This window comes from Corvus cornix, chromosome 4 (genome assembly GCF_000738735.6).
Source record: "Corvus cornix cornix isolate S_Up_H32 chromosome 4, ASM73873v5, whole genome shotgun sequence".
NCBI lineage: Eukaryota > Metazoa > Chordata > Aves > Passeriformes > Corvidae > Corvus > Corvus cornix.
Window position 1 is genome coordinate 59907424 of NC_046334.1, and position 23901 is coordinate 59931324.

Sequence of the window (23901 nt, forward strand, 5' to 3'; positions counted from 1 at the left end):
CTATTTATTAATTTCACAGGCAATGCAGCAAAGCAACAAAAAATTTTCAGACTGAATAAAATATGATCTGCCCCTAGAGCTTGAGGACTGAAACCTGATTTGGCAACACTGATTATAGTGTTGCCTACTCTAGCCAGTGCCAGCTCTAAATCTTTAGCTTGTAGTGAAAATAAAAATGATGCCAGAAGGTCCAGCTGATTGCAACTACCTGGCACAAAGATTCTGTCCTCTTTCATCCTTGTTCAACAGCCAGTGCAGCAAAAGCCAGAAAATTTGAAGATGTCCCTGCTCATTGCAGGTGGGTTGGGCTAGATGATCTTTAAAGGCCCTTTCCAAACAAACTAGTCCATGACTCTATAATAAATTGGATGTTCCAGGGTAATAGATAGATAGATAGATAGATAGATAGATAGATAGATAGATAGATAGAAAACAGCAGAAATAGTCTCCCCTTAGGTGTTAAGCCTCTGCAACAGTACCTCTTCTAACACCTGGACAAGTGTGCAGCACTTCATATTCTGAAGGCCTGATATGTACAGCAAGGCTAACAGAGTGAAATATTCATCTTCATTATAAAAATTATATTCTTAAGTAACAGGAAGAGTGGTTTCTAGCTGGTTTGCATTCCTCAGCTAGCACAGAGGAAATATTTGGGCAGTGACCTTAGGTAGAGGGCACACCCACGGAAAAGCAGCACCAGTGCTGCTCACTCCATTGGTCCAGTGCAAAGGAGGCCTAAGAAGAAAAGCAGAGGGAAGGCTGGAGTTTATCCCAACTCCAGTGATTCATGCATAACAGAAGAGATGATAAACTGACCTGGACATCAAATTGTAAACTGATATTGGATAGCAATACATCACCCCAAAGGCTTGTTGTCAAACAGTCCCCTTTTAGCATTAAGCCATGAAATGCATGGGTAATAGCATTGATGTTTACCACTGTTATTCATTTTCTATTGTTGAGCATAAAACAGCGACTTTTTTTATTTTTTTAGAAGTACAAAGGCTGAAAATTAAGACACTGCCTTTTTATTTTTATCCTGGCACCACCTTTAACTGGGTTTACTTCTGGTTTGCACCAGTATAACTAAACAGAAAATCAGACAAGTAGCTTGAACGAATAAATCTCCTTCCCTCTCCCCCATGAATGATCCTCCATGCAGAGATTAAAGTACTACATATACTGAATAAATGAACATTCAATGCCATCTGCTGGGGTATACAAAAGTATGCAATACTAGGCTCAAAGAACCAGAGCAACAAATGCAAAGAGAGTGTTTAGGCAGAAACTTGCTTCTTTCAAAACACAGATGTAAGGGAGGGTTGTGGGATCCTGGCTGTCCTTTATACCCTTCTGCCCTGGGATACAATTCCTGGACAAGAAGTAGTTCTGGCTTTAATTCTCTCCTTAGCACAAAAGTGTTTCAGTGCAAAATTATCCCTTTCTTCTAAGCAGTACAGCATGATGTAATTATTTGTTATTGATTGGTCTTGGTAGAAGGACTTTCATGCTCTACTTTTGAAATCAGGCCATTACATAGCCAGAGATGCAAGATTGTGAGGTTACAGGCAGCCTAAGAAAGGATTGAAACAGTCCAGAACAAGAACACATACTGGGCAAGGTCATACCATGGCTGTTTTGCACCAAGGAGTCACTGGATTAAATGCGTAAATCGGGTTATGCGCAGAGCTTGGGAGTCTGTGCCCACCAGCTCTTTGGCTCTGTAGCTCATGCCCTCCTGGCAGACAGGCACCACTGAGAACAGTTTATAGCCTGAGAGCTGGAGTGTTCTCAGTTTGGGCATTGTCTTCTGCTACTAAAAGAACAAAACATGTTTCTATTTGCAGAGGGATTTCCAGACCAGGAGTCCCACAGCTCTCACAGTTCTGCATCAAGAAGCAAAACTCAGGGGAGAGAGAGGAGTGGAAGCACATCCTTCTTTGGGTGTTTTTGGTGGGCGGGCTTAGACATGCTCATGGTCATGAATCCCATTTCCACACAGCTACTTCCTCATGCACTGCATAGGTCCACAAACTCATGGGTGGACCTGCTTCATGTCCTTTTTTCAGTATCTCTAAAATGCTGTAAATAAATACTCTAAAATCTGTGGCTGGCAGATTTTTATTCCTTATATATTAGCTACTGTATAGTTTACTACAGAATGGGACCTGCTGAGAGTTTTTCTCCATTTCATACAGAAAAGAGAACTATTCCTGCTAACACCTATCATTCTGTAAGTACCACATGTTCTTCCTAAAATTTTACTTTTCTTTCACTTCCTGATGTATATTAATATTATCTTGGCTATAATACTAACAAAAAATGCAATCATCACTGGTTTTTAATGCAAAATAAGGCACGAAAATTGTGAAATATAGTTGAGAACTTCTAGTTTGTTTTAGTGGGATCTAGACTGGAGAAGTGACTCACTCACTCACCAATTCTCCATTTATGGGCTAAAATACACCTTTATCATAAGATCAGGTGAAAATAACAGGAGTCAAGCTGAACAAGTATGTCAGTCATAAACCTCAAGGTTAAATATGTAAGTGATACAAATGAAAGCTGAAAAGCAAACAGTACACATTTCAATGTCTTTCTATTTGTATCTGAAAGCTGGGCTTGAGTTTCAGTTCAGGTGTATAAGAGTGTAAATACCTTTTAAATCACAGAAAGATGAAAATAAAGCACAGGTCTGTGTTCAATAAGCAAGTTGGGCAAATAAAGGATAACTAAAGAAGTTTGATGTAATCACTACTTTGACTGCTTCAGACTTCACAGAAAGATTAATAACAATCAGATGCAATATGGGATTAATACCAAATAGAAGGCAGCAACAGCACAAAGAAGAATGGGGAAAGAATGGTCAGGAGAATATTTACTTATGCTAAGACACTTAGGGAATTATTTAAGAAATTTCTGAGACATTAATTAATTATCTTTGGGAATTCTCCAATAAGTCCTGAATTCCTAAAAGGATGGAAAAGAACAGTGGTAACCACAATTTCTTCCAAGAAAGAAAGCAAATCCTAGGACTTATTTGGTACCTGGAGAGATTATTAACCATAGTCAATCTGAAAGCATCTTATGGAAAAAATAGGTCTGATTATGTAAAGAATTGTTAATGTGAACCTGAAGAACATCTCATCAACTCCTTAAACTAAAAGTAATTTCCTTTTCAATAGCTATATGAATACCATAATGAGAAAGAAAACAGTAAATGAGATATATCTTGATTTTTGTTAGGCTTCTGATATTTTCCAGAAGAGTCTCACAAGTAGACACCTGGAAACCTGGTTTAGATGAAAATGCATGAAGTGTTTGCAAAACTGATTGAAAAAATACCCACTCTCAGCCTAGCTGACAGTAGTCTGCTACTGAACTGGAAATAGTTGTGCAGAGAAGAGCCTGAAAACCCAGGTACCCTGCAGGGATCTGTCTAGGCTGTGGTGACGTTTTTATGTACTGTCATAACCTCACCCTGCAACGTACTGTAAAGAACACTCCTTGGAGGTCTGCCTCAAGTTGTAACAAAGGTGTGTACAACTTGGAGAGAGTTCACAGGAAAGTAACACTGGGAATATGAGATTCAAAATCTTTTAAGTTGGTTGACAACTCAGGAAAGCTTTAAAGAAGCATATTTGCTTAGTGAGAAGACTAAAAGAAAATATAATTATAGGCATTAGCATCATAAAAGTTGAAATAAAGTGGGTAGTAATCTTTTTTTTTAGTGTCTTTGGAGGTTTAAATAGGTTTAAATTTTGGCACTCAAGAGAAAAAAGCATGGACTGAAAGGGCAGTTAACTGATAGAAGAAGATACGTCAGGAAGCTATTGAGTCCCATCAGTAATGAGAATAAAACAAACATCAGGGAATAAATTTTCAGAATAAAATAAATTTGAGAATAAAGAAAACATCAAAGAACATCCAAGTTCATGGATGCACCTACATTGTTGGTAACACGATATTACTTCCAGAGGCATGGGGTACCCTCAGCTGAGCTCCCTTGGCAGCAACCTCAGCTCTGTGCTGAAGGAAGCCAGCAGTTATGTTCCAGTGAGTAACCAGTGAGGATGAAGGGTGGGGCAGCACTCCAGAACATAATCTGGAACAAACCTATACAAGTGTATAGACACATCCAGAGACATCCTGAGTCACTCTCAGCACCATATTTCCATGGACTCCACTGTTTCTTATGTACTCGTTATCACATTCACTTGGACTGCACATTTCCCAGCACAAATTCCCCCAAAACACTGTATGTTTTTATTTTGAAGTGTGACATTTTTGATGAGCTAGTTAATATATTCTTGCAAGCAACATATGTAAACAGTCAGTACAATACAAATACCACATGGATAATATTATAATAAAAGACACCGTTTCAAAAGTCTGCAATGATCATATAATTAAGCACTCTCATTATATTTTCAAGAGCAGAGAGGCAAAATTCAGAGAGATATTTAAACTGTCTCCAAAATGGCTATTTTAGGAATCTAAATTAAAAATATGGATCCTCAAACCACTTCCTCAACTACTTTCCAACCCTTCAGTTTCCATCAGAAAATTTCCCATGCACCAAAATGCCTGGTTATGGCAATCATATATTTCCACACTGAAATTAATCTTGAATTTAAAGTTATTTGTATTATCTCTATATCTCTTCTTCTGTCCAGAGCAAGTACTTTACAATGAAGGGCAAGAGTGACTTACAGTTTTCCTCCAAGTTATCTGAGGAGGAAGATGAGTACGAGACTGTAAGTTCTTCCATGCTGGAGGCCATTCATTCTTTGAGAATCCTTCCTGCCAAACCTCTACAAGAATCTGAATATGCAGGTAACATTTTCTGTCTGTGGAAACTGAGCAAAACCTAGAGTTATATAGGAACAGTACAGACTTGGAGTTTTCAGTCCAGACTTATTTTTTAAATTCAATGGTTTGACTGGAAAATAACACTGGTAGGCAGAAACATGAGAAGAGCTTTGTCTGCTTCTTCATATTCAACAGTTACCCTGATTTTCATTAGATTATGCTTAATTAATAATTACACACTCTTTTTTAAATTTTAATATCACCTTCACAGGATAAATTCTATTATCCCATTCCACATGGAATGTGCAAAAAACCGGCTGATCAAACCTATAACCATTTCAGAAAAGCTCACTGCTATTTAAGCCTAGAAACCTTTAAGATGGAAAACATACTAAAGAACACACTAAACTTTCCTCCAGATGATTATGTAGTATTCCTTCTAATGGTGTTCTCTGATGCTTTAAATAGCAGTAATAAGCAATTACTTTGAGAGTATTTCTCAAGCATTCTTAACCTTGTAAGGTAGCTGCATTAATCACCTTTTGGTTTACTAAAGCCATTCTAAATCACATTTAATGCCTAAACATACAGAGCCAATTAATATGCTGTTTATGGAAGTGAAATCTCATCATAGCTGTGCATTTCTCCAACCCATTATAAATACTCTGGAGGTTTTAAATCGTTAAAAAACTGGGGGAGAGTCCTAGATAAGAAAGACTGGAAACCATAAACCAAAAATATCTGAAAATACAGGATCAATATATCTATGAAAGCTTGCTCCAGTTCACATCAAAGTCAGCAAAGACATTTTCTGCTGATTTTTTTGTGAAAGTTTGTTTGATGGCTTTTAAAGTGAGTAAGTTTATCAGTGTGTGAAAGGATCACAATCAGTCTGGACAACCAGATATTCTACATTCTATTCCAAGACTAATTTGTCCATTTAACTTGGAAATCTGAAGTGAATTCCAAATACAGTTTTTATCTTGGTTAGTAGTAAAAACTTCCAGTTAGCAATCAGAAGCTTTTGTTGTTTATGTAAGACTGTCATAAAATAGCCAAAAGACATAGTTTTTGTTTTGTGATTTCAGATAAAGCACATTAAACAAAAAGCTGGTTTTTGCCTGTCTATTATCCCCAGTAACTATATTGTGGCAAGATACAAGAGTGAGGAAAGGACTGAAAATGTATTTCAAAAGGGTAAAATTCAATGCTAACATTTTTGTCATCTTTTCTAGATAAATACCAGTGCCCTTGAGATGTAAAATTAATGACTGACACATGCTTGCATACAACCTGTGCATTTCTTTTTGATAGCTATGGATGCAGATTTTATTAAAAGCTAAAGTAAAAATTAAAATACTCCCTAGAGAATAAAACCCCTACAACCCTCACAAAACCAGAACAGCACAACAGCATTGACAAGAGCAAAGGTGCAAATGAAAAACAAATTCAGTAATCTAACCACAGTTAAGGTCAAATGTCTGCCTTAACTGTTTACCAGCTTATGAAGCCTTTTTTTTTTAACCACAGTGAGCAGGTTAACCATAAAACCATCACCAGGGTCATGCTATGTCCTCAATACAGCTGCTAAAATGGTGTTTAAGTTCTGAAAAAAAAAATAAAATACCATAAAAATGGGAAGACCTGACCTTAAAACCAAATTTTAAACATTAAAAGCCCTTCTTCTTCAAACATCATATAACTGAATTACTCAGGCTTGATTTTTCTTCCTCTTTTGCAGATAAACGTTGCTTAAGGCCTTCAGGTACCACTTCCCCAACAAGCGAGAACCCATCTCAGCCCCTTCAACACTCAACTGTAAGTAAAGACACCAAACCTTATTCACAAACACATTTCCCTTTTCTCTAATATCCCCCAAAGTGCAGTCTATTTAAAGTCTTAGACACATCCCATTCATTTGCACCAGGCCAGCCAAGTTCCTGGAGCCGTTCCTGTTTCACTTTGCACAGATGCCCTCGCCTCCTGCTTTCACTCGTTGACTGCTGGGGTTCTGCTAAGTCTTAGAGGCATCCAGTCAGGAGCAGCACTTTTCTACTGCCATAGCTTCAAGAAGGATGGCTAACATCACATCTTTATTTTGGTTTATTAACAGATTCACACATTTGATCCAGAGGGGAGAAGAGTGCCAAATGTAAGAGGTATAATAAAAAAAAAAAGTACCCATTTCTGCAAAAAAAAAATAGTAATTGCTACTTCCATATTTACCTTTTGTACATAGGCAGAGATTACACATGATAGAATAGACATGGTTTTCAGAGCAGCAGCTGCTTTCCAAGACAATCATCCTGCAAATTTTGCAGTACTGTTTCAACTATCTGACACTGAAGTAATTCTTTACAGAAGGAGATATACTTTATCTCAGGAGCTCCCTGTTCCTACAGGGGGAGGAAAAAAAGCCCTTCAGTTTAAATATCAGATTTTCCTTTTCACTGTATTATAAGGACATAAGGAGCAGGGAGAATCCTATGTCTCCTAAACTCTTCCACTAGAAGGTTGAAAGATCCCTGCTATGCTTTACTTGTAATAATGTCAGGCTTTTTCACTCCCTATCCTTCTCAGACTTTTTGCATAAATATATATCATAAAGAATAATCTAATAACTATTTTTTAATAGTAATACCAATTTTAGCAATTCCCACTAGGGATTTACATCCTAGGGTAACTATCTACAGAGGCTGTCTGACAATGTTCACCTACTAGAATATGTTAATTGTGTGGTACATCACCTAGCATATATTTTTTCTCTGCTGCTTTACCTTTAACCCTAACTTTGCTTCAAAATCCTTTAATTCCGAGTCAAAAATGTACCTTTAATTTTTGTTCTGTTTGGTTTCTTGTGGTGAAATCAGAGACAGACTATTTGATGCTTCAAGAACTTAATGCAGTGTCCAAATATTAAATCCTCTGATTGACAGTTTTACTCAATTGCAAGATCATTTTCAAAGTAGGTTTCTATACACTTTTTTAGTATTTAATTTACTTTGGATGTAGCAGTACATCATGAAGTCAGCTACTGAAGGATTAAATATCTGATTAGCTTTGAAATGAAATAGTATTTTTTATCTTACCATTTTCAAATCTTTGAACCATAAGGTGATATGGTCAAAAAGACTGCAATTGCCAAGCCAAGAAAATATGATCCCTTTGTGTTTGCTGTAACAGCTGATTTTCAGAAATTATTATAATTTGATCAGCCAGAAAAATAACTCAAAGAATTCCATGTAAAACAGCTTTTGCTTTTTTCTCCTCTTATTTCATACTATAATGAAAACATAGAGACAAATAATTCCTACAGATGATGAGAAAGTAAGCACTATATAGTTTGAAAATGAAAGGTTAGATTGATTCTTGTGGGCAAATCCCCAGGCAGCCTGGAAAGAAGCTGAATTGAGATAAATTCGAGTAAACCAGATTCAAAATCTGCAGAAATCATAGGCAAGGACAGTTTGTCAGTTTATGTAAAGCTTCGAATTCCACCAGGATTTAGTAGGTTTGATTTACATGTCTCCATGTGATGTGTGCTGATGTGAAGATGAACCAAAGCCAGTGCAGGAAGGTAAATTAAACTCTGGAGTTTGAGAATGCAACTGATACGTAATTTTAGCCATTCCTGAGTGAACAGTGTTTATAGAGGACAATATAATTTTTAGATAATAACCACACTGTTTTTAAATATAACCTAACATTTTTTCTCATGTCCCATGCTATTAAGTGGCCTTGCCACAAGATGGCATGAATAGCACAGAAGACTTTTAGTCAGCAGTATTTTCTAGAAATGTTAAACGTTTAAGGAATCATTATTTTATTCAGAGCAATTTGTTATGGTTTATTTGAAGGAGAGCTTGAGATCTCCTTTGCATCTCCTTTGCATTAGTTAGGATTTCAGCATGTAGAATTTAGAAAAATATTTTCAATATCAAAATATAGTGAAAATAAAGTAAGATTTTTTTTATTAGCAAGATGTTAATTTAAATAATCAGACATATTTTGGTATATTTGAAAAAAAATAGATTTGACTTCATAGGTTTACAGTATTTTTATATATTTCTATACAAAAATAAAAACAGACAAAAAATGCATCCCTAACTTGATAAGCATATATATATATGTGTATATAAAGTCTCTGAAGAATATTTAAATTTATAATACCAGAATAAATTTTATAAATATATATAAAATATTTATATTTTTTATTTTATTTTTTATTTTATATATATTTTAATATATATATATTAAATATATATAAAATATATTTGTATTATAAATATAAATAAAAGTTTCATTCTGAAAGCCAGAGCAGAGTTCTGGAGGTAGAGCCAGGGAAGGGCAAGGAATGGAGTTGGACTGCCCATACTAATAACAACAATACCAGAATAAAACTGTAACTTCATTTATGAATTCTATGGGTAGCACTCTACTAAGAATTATTAATAATTATTTTTAGGAGGAGGAATGAAAATACATGGATACCAGGTAAGCAGAATCTCTCATCAATTAAAATTTTTACAGGTTATTTTGCCAATTAATAGACTTTTAAATGCAGGCTGCCATTTTGCTAGCACTAACTAAAGGATGAGAGAACTCCTGTCTGCAGTCCTACATTATCTCCCTCACCTGCATTCACAGCTCATGAGGATGTCTTTTATTCCTCAGTGATTTTAAAACAGCATGTTAAAGCATGATGCTTTGTTCTGTAGAGCACATAAACCCTTTGACTCTTGATACAGGCATGTCTACTTAATCTAAACTCTTCACATTTCTCTCTAGTAAACTAAGGGGAAGAAGAGCTTACAGAGATTTTTGTTTTCTCTCTTTTCCAGGAGCCTACGCCTCCCCCACGGTAAGATCACATCAGAGATCACTTACCTGTGGTCCCCAGGGAAGTCAGTGCTAATGAATGCTCCCATCCATCTGTACTGCTCATGGTAATGAGGTGACTGGAAGTGAGCCAGCATCCTTTCACTGCTGGCTCTCTTTGGACTTACAGGTTCTGATACGGAATTCAGGAGAACAAAACATGAGCTCTAAGTGTTCATAGCAGGAGCTCAGGCCTGCATCTTCAAAACCAACCTGGTTGTGCCTATGGACAAGTCAAAAGCCTAGAAATATTGAATCTGGTTCAATCCAGATATAAATTGCTGAGAAAAAAAAATATTCCATCAATTTGATTGGTGCCTTAGGCTCTGTTCACTGTGACAATATTGACTTCATTCTCACTTAAATCAATTTGCCAGCACTTTTTGCTATACATCTAAATCATGTATAGAAATCAACTGGAATATTTCCACTTCCTCCCACAGAAGATAGACCAAGCTCTATTCCACAAATATATTTTTCTATGATATGCCCAAAAATAAAAATTAATCATTTCTTGATTTTGTCAACCTCAAATAATAACTACTATGATTAAAAAAAAAACCTTTCTAAAGGTCATCTAGGAATGACAAATTTATTCCTCCATGCCTACACTCACTGCCCTAAAATCTATAAAGAATTTTAAAATATGATTAGCATTACATGTTCAGATTTGATTCTAAAACGTATGAAATGCCATAGAAGGGCAGTATAATTTCACAAATTCAAAACTGTAATAGTGCAGGAATTCTCAATCCTCATTCTCAATCCATTATTCTACAAAACTTCACTATTTGTTTCTGTTTGTATTGTGGTGGCCAGAATGGTTCTTAATTCTCTCACCTGACTTAATTTGGGTATGTAGTCTGCAAACACTCAAGGCTCCCTCCCCAGGAGCCCACCACTGAAGGCAGTTCTGCCAGGTACCATGGATGCACCTCCAGTTTTGCCCAACAAACCTCTCCATGCTACAGCTTCCAGCTGGAGCTGGGTTGTGACTGCCTGGTCTCAGAGCATGAACAGGGCATGCCCACATCTGCCAGAAAACACCAGGCCCAGGTTACCTGTGAGATTTCTGGGATGAAGCACATTTTTTCCTGTGTGTCTGAAACTGCAGTGTGTTCCCTGGTTGGACCACATACACAGCCATACCCACCCAGAAATATCCACACTGCAGAGCTGTACTTGGCACACCCTCGTGAGGCACACAAAAGCAGGATTAAGTGCCACACAACATGGTGCAGTAATGTCTTGCAAATGTAGAATATTATCCAATATTACTGTTGCTACTGAAGGGCCCTGAAGAGCTCCTGGACCTGAGCTTGGCTCAGCACAAATACACTGAAATACTCTCAGAAAATTCCAGTCTCTTACTTCTAGAACTTCCACTTACAACTTACTCCCTGCAACCCCTTTATTCCCTAATAGCTCTTTAAGTTCTTTGACTTCTCTAGGCCTCTGAAGATGCTGCCAAAGCAGTATCAGCCCCTTCCTCCAGAGCCAAGAATAAGCAGCCAGGTCTTTCACAAGAGGAACATGCTCAGCCAAGATCCCATCTTTCCAATATCAGCAAAAGTCACAAGGTACAGTACATTCCTCATCTTCGTTCCCTGAGAATCAAAACACTCTCCCTGGTCAAACCACAAGATTTTACTTCCATTACACCTCTGCTTTTATTTAAGAAAGTCATTCTTCAGACAGCTGTGAATAATTGAGAGAAGTAGTATTTAGTGTAATGTGACACTGGCATTTTTTTTAAAAAAAGAACTGACAAAATAACGGTAAAGAAGTAAAGAAGCAGAAAAGTAGACAGTACTTGCATGAATACTTTGTTTAAAGTTTGTCCTATTTTTTTCTTTAACAACATTTACCAGTTTTGCAACCACTTTTAAGTAGAAAAATGCAATTTACTTAGGACAAGTAAATGGGGAAAGATGAGGAAATACACTGACTGCACCGGAGATACAGAAATACACTCCACATCCCAAGGACATTACATTCAGCAAAAGAAATGACTCATCTGTAGCCAGAAGTCTGGCTTCAGCCCAGGAGACCGATGAATCCAGACTACAAATCACTTCTTGTCCTTTCCATCTTGCACTCCTCAGTCACACAACACCCATGGTCATTCAGCATCCTGACATGGCAGTGAGGATGAGCCTCCTGAAGCACAAACCACTTGTGTCCAGCTGTATGACCCAGCACATGTTTATGCCAGGTTATGTCTGATTGCTTTTTCCACACAACATGTACACAGTCAGATGAGCACATACCTACCCTGCTCACTGCCACATAACCAGAAGTGCATGTGCTCTTGCTGTGTGACCAAAATGCACATTCATAACGGGGGACAGTGTTGGACACATGCCAGGAAGAGGAAAGACACAAATCCAGGGCCTACAGGGTATGATGCTCAAATGATTCTTGACAAAAACCTATAACAACCAGAAGCTGTGTCAATTTTGTCCATCCTTCCTTAAATGACTTCAATTTCAGCTCAGCAGGATGGAATTTTACTTCATTTTACAGAGATCACTACAAATCCCTCGGGGAAAATAAGCTTATAAACCAAGGAAATAATCTTTTCCTTAAAGTTAAGTATATACTTAATGAGTGAGCTCTTATTCTGGGTTGTTGGGGTGGGTTTTCTTTCCTGAAGGTGCTTAAGTTTTCTCATGGATTAGGTTCCAAATGCTGTTGGTTGCTAAGACATTTTATTAATATGAAGTAGCTTCATATTCAGATGCAAGACCGGACATAAAGCTGCAAAGTTCCAAATACCACGACTGATCCCCTCCCTTGGTAGGGCAGCACATAGATTGAAAGCATTGTGAGAAATGTAATAACCCATGGTGCCAGCAGACATCAGAATGTAGAGCACTTGCATTTGAAAGGTCCTATTATAAAGCCGAATTCTGCGATATATATACATGTCAAGTCTATTGTACTAGGGGTTTTTATCACATGAGTGAGACAGAAATGGCACAGAATAAGACCATGCATGATCTGGGAAGGCACTCAAGAAATTTCATACACAAGCACTTCACTCAAAATATTTCTCATCCATCTTCAGTCCACTTACAGCTTTGTAAGAAGAAAACATACATAGCTGCAGAGGGAAGGAGTATGGCACTACAGCTTACAGTCCTTTGCTAGACTGTAAGCAAAGCTGTCCAACCACAGATGTGATGTAGCAGGGCAAGTCCTGTTTTCCAACAAGATTTTGAAGACACATAAAATTTAACACGTCATTATTTATACACTCTATAAATAGCTTCATAAAAAAAAATAAGGAGTTGCAGGATCCTGGAATGTATCTTGGAAGCTTTGGTATGACTTAAACTTTTACATGCCCGTGGTAAGCAGGCCATGCAAGGGGCATGTCCCTTGGAGGTGGAGGCCAACCCTGCAACCACACCTTTAATGTCACTGAACTTCACCATGCACCCAGTATGCTGAATATGGGCTTTCACACTCTAAGCAAAGGCCCTGGAGACCAAGCTAACAAATTGCAGAAGCTAACACAAAAGCAACTATCCAAACACAAAACAGTTCCTCTCCTTTCTCCTAGCCTTCCGGAAACTTTCTCCAAACTGATCATTCCCAAATTTCTTGCCTCGGGCCTCCATGCTGATTGATATTTTCAGCACAGACATGAGAAAGAGAGACCTTGTCACTGTTGAAAAATAGCTCCCAGGGCTTCCTATATCAGATCTTCCTTTTGTATTCTGACTGATTTAGCAAAGTATCTCACTGTCATATTTTATCAGTCCAGGAGATAGGCTAAACAGGAACCAAATCTCAGAGCCTTCCAAAAACTACAAGATGCTTATTCACACCTTATGTTGCTAAATAACTGGTAAAATCTGGTCCCCTCTTTTATTATGATACATGCTGCTAAAAAGCATAAGCTTGCATTATAACCAGAACATCTAACAAAAGATGCCAGACTCAATACTTGGTCTATTTTTGGAGGGAGAATATTTCCTTACCAGGAAAGGATGATATTCCTGTTATCAGGCATATCAGGAGAAGGCAGAAAAATACCTTAACACCTACTTAATCAGGACCATGAGGAACATTCTCCACTCATCTTTCCCTAGTTTGCACCTCTTTCCTCTACACTTTCCATTCTGCCTCTGTGAGTGTTTCATTTTTGAAACTCTTCAGTCTTCAAGGAACTTACTTCCATTTATAGCTGACTCTGAAGTGTGTAATAAGACCTTTTGGCATGAGATGAAAAGTGTTGAAGTTGATACTCCTCTTTTTCCCCTCCTCCCAGTATAAATCCTTAACAAAGTTGTCTTTTACCATAATGAACTCAGTGGACGCTATTCTTTTTTTAAGGAAGTCTAAGATACTTCTCCTGAAAATAATTCATGTAAAAAAATAACCAGCCTCTGAACTTCTCTAGCAGTAACAAAATCCTTCCCTTGTCAAGGGCTGTTAGTTTTCAGTGATGATGTAAGCAAAGTACTTAAGTACTCAAAGTGATTTTTATTTTAACATAATTAAATGGTTTGCATATTATTCTTTCTTTTCCAGACACTCATCTGTTAAGGAATCAAATAAAGTAAGTATTCATCTTTGTATATATTACGACCATAAAAGCCAAACACATTCCATGGCTACACAGCCCCTCTTGCAATAGTATTTTAGCCTATTAGGTAAAAAATACTGTAAGAATTATATTAGCTTTGGGTCATAAAAGTGTCCATCTTTAATGTGTGTTGCAATTTCAATACTGCTACTTTCTGAATGGGGTAAGTTCCTGAATTTGTTTGCAGAAATAAAAACACAGGTACAGTGCAAAACCACCTGTCCAACTACCCACATAAAAGCACCTCTCATAACTGCCTGATGTGGGTGCCCCTGAAGAGGAGCAGCAGGAGACACTCTCCTTCAGACAAACAGAGCTTCCACATACATTTTCACAAGCAGAAAACTGAAATTAAAAGGTCAATAGAAGAGTGTAGTAGCATTAATGTAATATAAATTCTTCAAATATAAGATGACCCATTTCAATACAAAACAAAAATGGGGTGGTTTTAAATTCAGTTTTAACGCCACCTGCTATCCCCCAGCTCCCTTCTCCCTCTCCTTCCTATTTCTGCTCAGACCAGTGAAGTAAAGCAGAGGAAATGGTTTTAGCAATAAAGGAATTTAGTTCTGACAAGTGTTTTCCCATAAAACTTAAGAGATACAGTCCCTACAAACATGCAGACTGTTAAAGAATGTTTGGAAAATTTGGAGAGAGGTTATAATTTATAGCATCTTGTGCTTCTTACTGAATGTTTTAGTTCCTGCACTAATGTGTTCCTACTGAATTGATTTTAATTTTTTTTCTCATTAAAAGGAACAGAAGAAAGGAAACTATGATAGTTAATTCAAACTGTTTCCTTCCACAGCAGGTTGTAGCACAAATCTATAGACTATTCGAGATCTAACTTTTAAATACATTGAGTTTTCCTTCTCTGCAGCTCTGACTGCAAGGCTGCCCCAAACTTCACTCCTCTCAGGGTTAAAAACTCTTTTAGTTTGAAAGATGGTTACAAAAACATGGTTTGATAGTAATATTGTAATTAACACATAATGTTAAAAAAATGATATATTGGTAAGAAAGATAATATTTTAACAAAAAAAACTTTGTCTTTTCCTGGATACTGACTCATTACAAACCAAAAACCCTCCCAAGAAAAAGAAATATCTTACAGCTGTAACTAATATTTCTGGATGGACACTGTACAGCTGCACAGACATCTCAGGTTTTAACTGGCTCTTAGTTAGGAGAAATATTGTGTCTTTCATGACATGGAAAAGATAAAATTTAATTTTGATCACTTCTCATTCATATAGATGTGATGACCTAAAAAGTTTCAGTGTGCCCTTGTCAGGGTTCCAGACACTGAAGAGTAGGTCAATAGGTTTGAGAGAAGGACTGCCCTTCACCATAACCTAGACAGGCTGCAGGAAAGGGTACTGAGGAGTCTCTTGAAACTGGAAAGGACAAAGGAAAAATCCTGCCCAAGAATGAACTAAACCCTCTGCTCACCTCAGAAGGACCTGGAGACTGAGGCTGAACATGAGCCACTAGTGATGGCCTTGATGGCCGTAAAAGCCAACAGCATATCAAGCTGCGTCAACAGAAGCACTGCCAAGAGATCAAGGGAAGAGACTATTCCCCTTTACTCATCACTCATTAGACAACACCTGGAGTACTGCTCAAGGCTGAAGCTGACAGAGGGGAGAGGGTCAGCACAGGGTCACCAGGACAGCCAGGGCATGCAGTGCCTGCCCTGTGAAATGAGGCTGGTAGGGCTGGGCTCTCTCCCAGAGAGGGGACAGCCCTGGGAGAACCCAACAGCTGCCAGGCAGTGTCTGAGAGATGTTTGTCAAGAAGGCAGAGCATGGCGCTCTACGGAGTGCACAATGGAAGTACAAGAGGCAACCATCTTGAAATGATGAAGGTTTCAACCAGAAATAGGGAAGAAAAATTAATTATGAGGGTATTGGAAGAGGTTTCCCAGAGAGGCTGTGAAATCTGCATTCTGGGAGGTTTGCAAGACCCAGCTGGTCAAAGCTCTGAGACCCCAGGTCTCATCTCACAGTTCTCTGTGCTTTAAGCAGGAGCTCAGGTTAGGATCTGCCTAGGTCTTCTCCAGCCTGAATGAGACTTCAAATTACTAAGTAATAGGTAAACATTATCGGGGAAGTAACTTATAAGGAAGGCTCAAAGTGCAACGTCTACAAAGAATAAACTGTTCTTCTCTTTAATATTTATGTATTATAGTCTTAGAGGCATCAAATTAACAAACAAAATAATTGCTATTCCCACCATTTTGCTCTGTGAATCAAAATAATACAGAAATACAGTGAAAGTTTAGGAGTCAAACTCTGGTCCTTAGAAAACTATCATTCTTATTTTTAACATAATATGCTGGATTAAGACTCTCCACACAGTGATTTAGAATGAAATATCTGCCATGACAGTAAAAATAATTGTACTGTCAGTTAAGGTTCCTGAAAAGAAGTGACTGATTTTAATCTCTGGATAGTATCTCTCCAGTCAACCATAATCAATCTCTTGATTTAACACAAGATCAAGGAAGGAAAACCATATTGTAAGTTAAACTGACACACAATAGTCATCACGAAATGGTGATCTTTGTAGTAAACCATATGTTCACTTACACCCCTAAAAAGTTCAATTCTGATTGTTGCTAGTAGACTGAGACCAATATTCAGCCCTATTTTTTGACAAAGTGATCAGTTATTAATGATTGAATGTCTATAAATTATTTTAAAACTGGCAGGTAGTTGGGTCTGTTGGGGTAAATTCAAGTTACAAATCCAAAGAAAAATATTTACTGTTTTATCATTTTATATAGGCACCTGGAAGAGAGCAAGGTCAGTATTCAATCATATGATAATAATTTGTTGTCTTTTCTTTGTATTCCAAAACTAAAATAGTCCATCATTAAAATTCTAACTGAAGCAAGAGACATCCCCCAGGTATACATCTGCTGAGAATGGAGAGAGTTAGAGAGACCTCAACAGTTGCTTATGAGCAGCAGAAAAAGGAAATTTAACTTGGTCTTAGCTACAGCTATTTGGGGAGCCAGGTATCACATTTGTCCTAAGCAAATGTCTTAAGGTTTTGGGGAAAATAAGAGGGTTGTGCCTAAAAAACTGAGAGAAGGATATCCAAAAGAGATCTGCACAGAGGACATCACCCTTCTCTCAATCTTGGTGCTCTACCATTATTTGAGGGTGAGAATTTTTAAAGTTTTTTAAAAGCTTTAGGCTTTTAAAGCTAAAAAAAAAATTAAAACCTCCCATGTTTTAAAAACATGTCAATTCTTTAGATGTACATACAGCTTTGAAAAAATGGCTTAAACCACTCGCTGTGTCCACATGCATGAAGGTCCATAAGAAATGTTACTCCAAAATATTTTGAAGACAGATACAGGTTACATGGCTTTTATGCTGTTTACACTTTGTGTTAGTGAGTTCATAATTTCCTCTGGCATTTCCTTTTGTGGATTAAGGCATCATCTCCTGATTTTCAGCAAGAAATATCGACTGCATTAATAAATTCAATGCCTATCCTGTCCTATAAAAAGGATTTATGAACTCTCCACATACTTCAAGTTCAGCATTTTACATTATTTACTATTATCTTAAGCCATATTTGGCATCGGCAATCACTGTAATGTCCCCCATGTAACATTCAGTACTAGTCTAAATGTTTCCCACTGAAATCATTACCTGACTCATTCAAGCCAGACTGATTACAGCCCTTCAAGGTTTTCTATTGAACTGCCTCACCCTTGTGTATGAATGTACTTAATTTATTTCACAGTAGTTGCTAGATACTGTCAGTTACACTGAATAGGAAATAATAAGTTCTTATCCTTTTTACTAATAGTTAAAAGTTTGAGGAAGAAACCTGAGGTATCTTTTCAAGCACAACAGCATCCTCCTGAAGCCAGGTAGGAATATAAGAATTTCATGAGTTTTTACTGGATGCTTAAAGGACTAAATATTCTGCTCTAGAAAATTATACTTCACTATGCAATAACACCAAGATGATACCACTTCCTGATGCCATGCAGTGATATATTATGTTTTGCCCTGATGTATGACAAGAAACATCTTTGGGAATTGCTTTCAAGCTATTGTAATTGCAAAGCCAATTTTTATCTTTAACAGCATGCTGCTGTATTACATTTCTGCTGCTATTTCTGTGATAGGGAGTTAAATATACTGTATAAAGAAGACTTGCTATCGCCAGCATCAGCATTTCCTCTCCCCCTCATTTTCTATTTTTATTTACAAAAGATACACACCTGGCTATTCAAAGGCCAATTATTCTTCCATAGAAATCTGCCATAGTTAGTCCTATTTTGCTTTTCTAACCTACACAAGTCTTTCTTTTCTAAATGTCTTTGATCTATTTTCTCCTGAAATATGCAACAAAAGCCAAGAATATAGGAGACAGCATAGGAAGTATATGAATGATCTAACATCTTTCAAACACAGAATCTCTCTGTAGCATGTTTACAATAATGGCGTTTCTCCAAGATAAAATTATTGTATGGAGTAAATATGATCATATTTGTGACCCCTAGTATTCTGTTTCTTCTTGTGCTCCTGTTATGTGAAGTTATTTGGTCAACGCTCTTCCCAGTGTAACACAAAAATACTAACTGAGCACTCAGGAGCAATCTAGAAAATCAGAACAGGCAGGGAAGAACTGCTCCCTGGGTCTGCCTATAGAGGCACTGGGAATATCAGCTGAAATTAGCAGGGAACAAAAGCAAACTATGCTTCACTACACACGCAGTTAAAATGTGGAACTCTTATGGAGAGTGAAAAAAAAAAAATGTATACAACTTGAAAAAGAGGCTTGTGAAAATAAGGGAAGAGAAATCTGTCAAAAGACACTGAATACAAAATTACCACCCAAAACCTGGGAAGGTCCAAAGCTACCATCAGTTAAAGGAAGGGGTATTCTGGGGAAGCACACAATCCATCACTTTCTAATTTGACTCTTACACTGCCACTGAAAGAAATACTTTTCTGACATTACTTTGATTCATTGCTTTTTCCTAGCCCTCTATCTACGTGGAGCTCTAAAAACATTTGCAGCTCAGGTAAGAACCAGAGATTGCTTTGAAAGCCAAACTAAACATGGAAAAATAAGCGTAAGAAACAGATTCAGGTTCCTATGCTTGCATGTCTGCAGAGGATTTTCAATACACTTCCTACTGTCCTTAACCACATAGCATACTTTTATTCTCCTGTAACTGCCTCTGCAAATGCCCTTTTTTATCAAAAGAACAAACCCCTAAGCTGTTCCAAGAACCTATGAGTGCATAATACAAACTTATGGTAAAGCAAATACCACCAGAAAGAACATATGGACTGCATTATTTGTTCAGATCAAGTAGGATTCAAATTAACTTTGGTCACTGCCAGGCTAAACAAGCCCATCTCCCCTAGTTTTGTTTCACAGGCCCTAGCTCCCAGATTCTGGTGGGCTCCCTCCATTGAGCTGCTTCCTTCTTGTCCTGGGGTGCAATTCCAAACACTCGTCTCTGGATACCTACTAAAAACCATTTTTTACATAATCCGTAAAGCTCATCTAGGTCTCTGTTTGCTGCTGCCACTTCAGACACTTCCTACCATCCCTACCAGGGCCCTTGATAATTCAGGCTCTCTGGGACGGCAGAGTATCCTTTTCCCTATCAATTCCTTGCCCTCCTGAAGCAACAGGGAGAGAACAAACAAGTAGCCCTTCTCCTGCTACCCTACAATTGCCTTTAAAGTCTGTATTTGGCTTAAAAAGATATTTTAAGAATATTAATTTTATTAAATATTATTTCTTGACAAGCTGTTGTTAGCTCCATCTCAGCCAGACTTAGTACGTAAGCATTGCAAGAGAATTTTACCCTTCTTGTCCCACAGCTCAAGACACCAGAAAAAAAAAGATCTGCAAAACATACACAGCACAGCTCACATAACAACTATGGCCCTAGCAGTGGGGGTCTCCTTAAAAAAAAAAAATTCTGGGGATAGCCACTAAAAATGCAATGTGAACAAAAATGCTAAAATCATGATCCAATAAGCTGAACAGTAACAATATTGCCATTTTGACAACTCAAAGTGATTGCAGAAACAAAAGGTCGATGTCTGGTCCCAGGCCCTTTGAACAGTGGTTTCATTACTGAACAGACTGATTGCCTGCTGAAGATCATGGCTGTCTGTCTACTGCTACCAGCGGATCTTGTTTTAAAAACAAATGCAATGCAGTTATTAACCAGAATATGGTACAAATATGAATGGAACAGTAAAATGCAATGAAAACCATTTCTCCTCTGTAAAAGAAAGTCTTCCAAGTAAAATTCGATATTGTTATACGCTACATACTGGCTTAACAATAATGAACTGATAAAGTATGAACAGATAAAGCACAATGAAATACCACCCTGACAAACAACACTGTCTCTGGTGACAGTAACCAGGAGAAGATGGAAGCCAATGATAACCACATTCTTCTTGTTTAAATGGACACTGGGTCATTTCTCCCACCAGCACTGCATGAAACAAACAAAACTGTTTTCTGTTATACAGAAGAATCTGATGGTTTTTATCTTCAATTAACAATTTTTCTCCATGTCACATATCTGAAAATTACATTTGATCTTTACATTGAAAGGAAGCCCTTGCTTTTCTCAGGCTGTTTCTGCTGCATCCTGATCAGTCAGCCCAAGCCTCCCATATTACACGACTTGTGTTCCTGACCCAACCCCTGCACTTCCTCAGCTCCACAGAGACCTGGCCTAGCTAGTAAAGGGCAGCCCTAAACCTACAGACAGCAAATCACATTTACTTCAGGAGAAGGGTTTCAGCTATTCCAGGCCCCTGTATGGAGCAGGGGCACACAGCCAAAGACCAACACCTTCTCCTTACTGCGAGAGCAACCTCATGCTTCGGTCCTGAATTTGTTCATTGAAACAAGTTGCAGAGCAGACTGAAATCCATCAGCATGGCAGAACTTCTGAATCCTTTGAGGTTTCAACAGCTTGGTAGAAACAATGCTTGCTGGCAATGGAATAATGAGAGGCTTTAATATGATCCAACATAACAGCAACCAGGATGCAACACAAATAAAAGAAGCTCAAAAGGTGAAAATAGAACAGAATGAACCATTATCCTTGCTCCATATTTAGTATTTTATTTAGCATGTGCTGTTTTATTAATAGTTTATTATTTTGCTATGTGCACAATAGCCTGTCAGATTGAAGTCAATTAGAAACCATCAGGAAACTAATGTGCTAAATCTCTGGGGGCATTAATCTGAAATCACTGATGCTGCATTAGCACAAGACCACGCATAACTGACAGCCCTGAATTTTAAAGGTTAATACCACAATACTCTACTTCTAAACTAAAAGTACTCTTCTCAAAATTACTTAGTAAAACATAGTGTGAAATTAAATTATAACTTTAAAGAACGCAACTTTTTTCCTTCTGCATTTACTTTTACAGGTTCCACATCAAGTGTAGATAATTTGACAGTAAAGAAGCCACCACCTCCGACACCATATGCAGCATGCAAAAATAAATCAAAACATTTGCTTGCAGAACAGGAAATGCAATCTCTTACCCAACCCGCTGAAAAGGTAAAGACCAGCTTTGCTTCATAAAAAGTTTTTAGGAAACAGGATTAACACTCTATGGCACCACCCCTGACCCCCTCTGAAAGATGTAGGTATTCAGTGCCCTTGAGAAAGTCCAATATGAGCTCTTGAAACCATGGATAAGAATTTAAATGTCTAATTTGATTAACACTTCCTAATCAGACTTCTCAATATAGATGCACTACCATTATATACTGTGCTGAATGTGCTTCAAATGAAGATTAAACACAATCTGGTTTTGCTTCTGCCAGTTGTTAATTTCTGTACACTGATTATGCTATCTTAAAATTAAGGATTTAAACAAATGTGAATGGTACATTGGAGAATATGATCGCCATAAAGCAGAGAAGATACTGTTACAGAAAAACGTTGTAAGTACCATTTGTCTCAAAATTGGGGATGTAAACTCTTGGCGGAAAATTTCTGTAAACTGTCCACAATGGCTTACAAGTTTTGTTGTGAACTAACCATACAATCCATAATTTAAATCTGTATCATATAGGATGAGACATTCTTGGTTAGAGATTGTTCAAAGAAGTCAAAGGCTGAACCATATGTTTTGGTTGTTTATTATGGAAGGAGAGTATACAACATTAAAGTACGTTTTCTGGAAGAAAGCCAACAATACGCACTGGGAACAGGGCTCAGAGGAGAGAGTGTAAGTAAAATCCCATCTGTTGTTATAGTCTATAGCTTTTATGTTGGACTTCACAAGTTCTTAATAACAAATATTAGTTACAAACTCTCCCACATAACAAACTTGGTGTTTCATTACAGTTTCTTTTACATTACAGTTTCTTTCAAGTATGTCTCAAGTTTCAAGAAGCTTCAACATAATAATTTAAAACCAAATTTGGCATACCATGCTCAAATTCAGATTTAAATCAAGGTTAAAATTTCCTAAGTACTTACAATACTTCTACCTACTGTAACACCTGCAAAGTAAAAGGGAAAGAGAAGTTCTGCCTTTTCAGGTATACATATTATTTTAGCATATTTTTAAACTTGTGATAGTTTAAGCAGGCATTTTCAAATATATACAACTCCACAAATATATACAACTCCACAACTCCACCAGCAGGACCTGGTGCTGTGAAGCATAGGACAAGTTTTCATGGATATTCAGAAGCAATTAAAGCATGTGAGTCCCCAGCAATCAGTCTTTCAGATATGGTAAACTTCAATTAGAAAATTCCTTTAGACTAGTGATGCCTTTTTATGCAATTAAATTCAATTATAGTCATGATAGGAGTCTAATTCTTACTCTACATATATGGTTAAATAATAAACACTGTGTCTGCAAGTCTCTCACACAAGAAAAAATAAAACATTAAAACTGAAAGTAGACTCTATAAAAATGTGATAATTGCAAAATAAAAAAGCAAAGCAAACAAAAAAACCAAAACAACAAAAAACCAAACCAAAACAAAAAACCCAAACAAGAAAACCCCCCTAAAACTCGGAAGAATGCTCAGCTGCAGAGCAAAAAAGCAAAGCAACAACCTCCTATGGGTTATTAGTTATGTAAATCACTGACACAAATCCAACTCTGGTGAAGCAGCAGACTCTGTAGCTGAATCTTCAATTATATCCTTTTCATGAACACCAATACTTTTCAGAATTTACCTTTTGTATAGATAGACTTTAAAGAGCCTGAAATCACAAATGACCCAGGCTGATTTAAGGCATTTGATGGGTCCAAAATTTATATTAGAATTTTTATTAGAAAATATGGATTTCACAAGATAAACAATGTTTACTGGCAAGTTGATCTTCAGAGACAGTGGTTTAATGACAAAGGCGGGAAAAAGTCCTTCATTATTCAAGCGCAGTGAAACAGTTTTGGAAGCTGAATGGCAGCACAAAACAAGAAGTGTCCTGCAGGTACCATCATCCTGGTGCTGCTGTAGTGACCATCAGTCTTCTGTAAAGCACTGGCAGCATTTCTCAACTGAACCTCCCAGATGATTTCCTGGAATTTAAGTACGATTTCGGAAAAAGCAAGTTT

General features: G+C 37.4%; 1 protein-coding gene across 1 annotated transcript in view; it reads left to right on the top strand.

The window, feature by feature from the left end:
• CLNK (cytokine dependent hematopoietic cell linker) overlaps positions 1 to 23901 on the top strand; it is a 57223-nt gene that overhangs the window by 29083 nt on the left and 4239 nt on the right. Inside the window, exons 5-18 of the mRNA XM_019287247.2 lie at positions 2199 to 2233; positions 4677 to 4836; positions 6554 to 6630; positions 6926 to 6971; positions 9278 to 9306; positions 9654 to 9673; positions 11142 to 11270; positions 14233 to 14260; positions 17076 to 17094; positions 18116 to 18179; positions 19303 to 19343; positions 21742 to 21875; positions 22187 to 22264; positions 22396 to 22551. Coding sequence (XP_019142792.1) covers positions 2199 to 2233; positions 4677 to 4836; positions 6554 to 6630; positions 6926 to 6971; positions 9278 to 9306; positions 9654 to 9673; positions 11142 to 11270; positions 14233 to 14260; positions 17076 to 17094; positions 18116 to 18179; positions 19303 to 19343; positions 21742 to 21875; positions 22187 to 22264; positions 22396 to 22551 — 1016 coding nt within the window. The remainder of the gene's footprint in view (positions 1 to 2198; positions 2234 to 4676; positions 4837 to 6553; positions 6631 to 6925; positions 6972 to 9277; positions 9307 to 9653; positions 9674 to 11141; positions 11271 to 14232; positions 14261 to 17075; positions 17095 to 18115; positions 18180 to 19302; positions 19344 to 21741; positions 21876 to 22186; positions 22265 to 22395; positions 22552 to 23901) is intronic.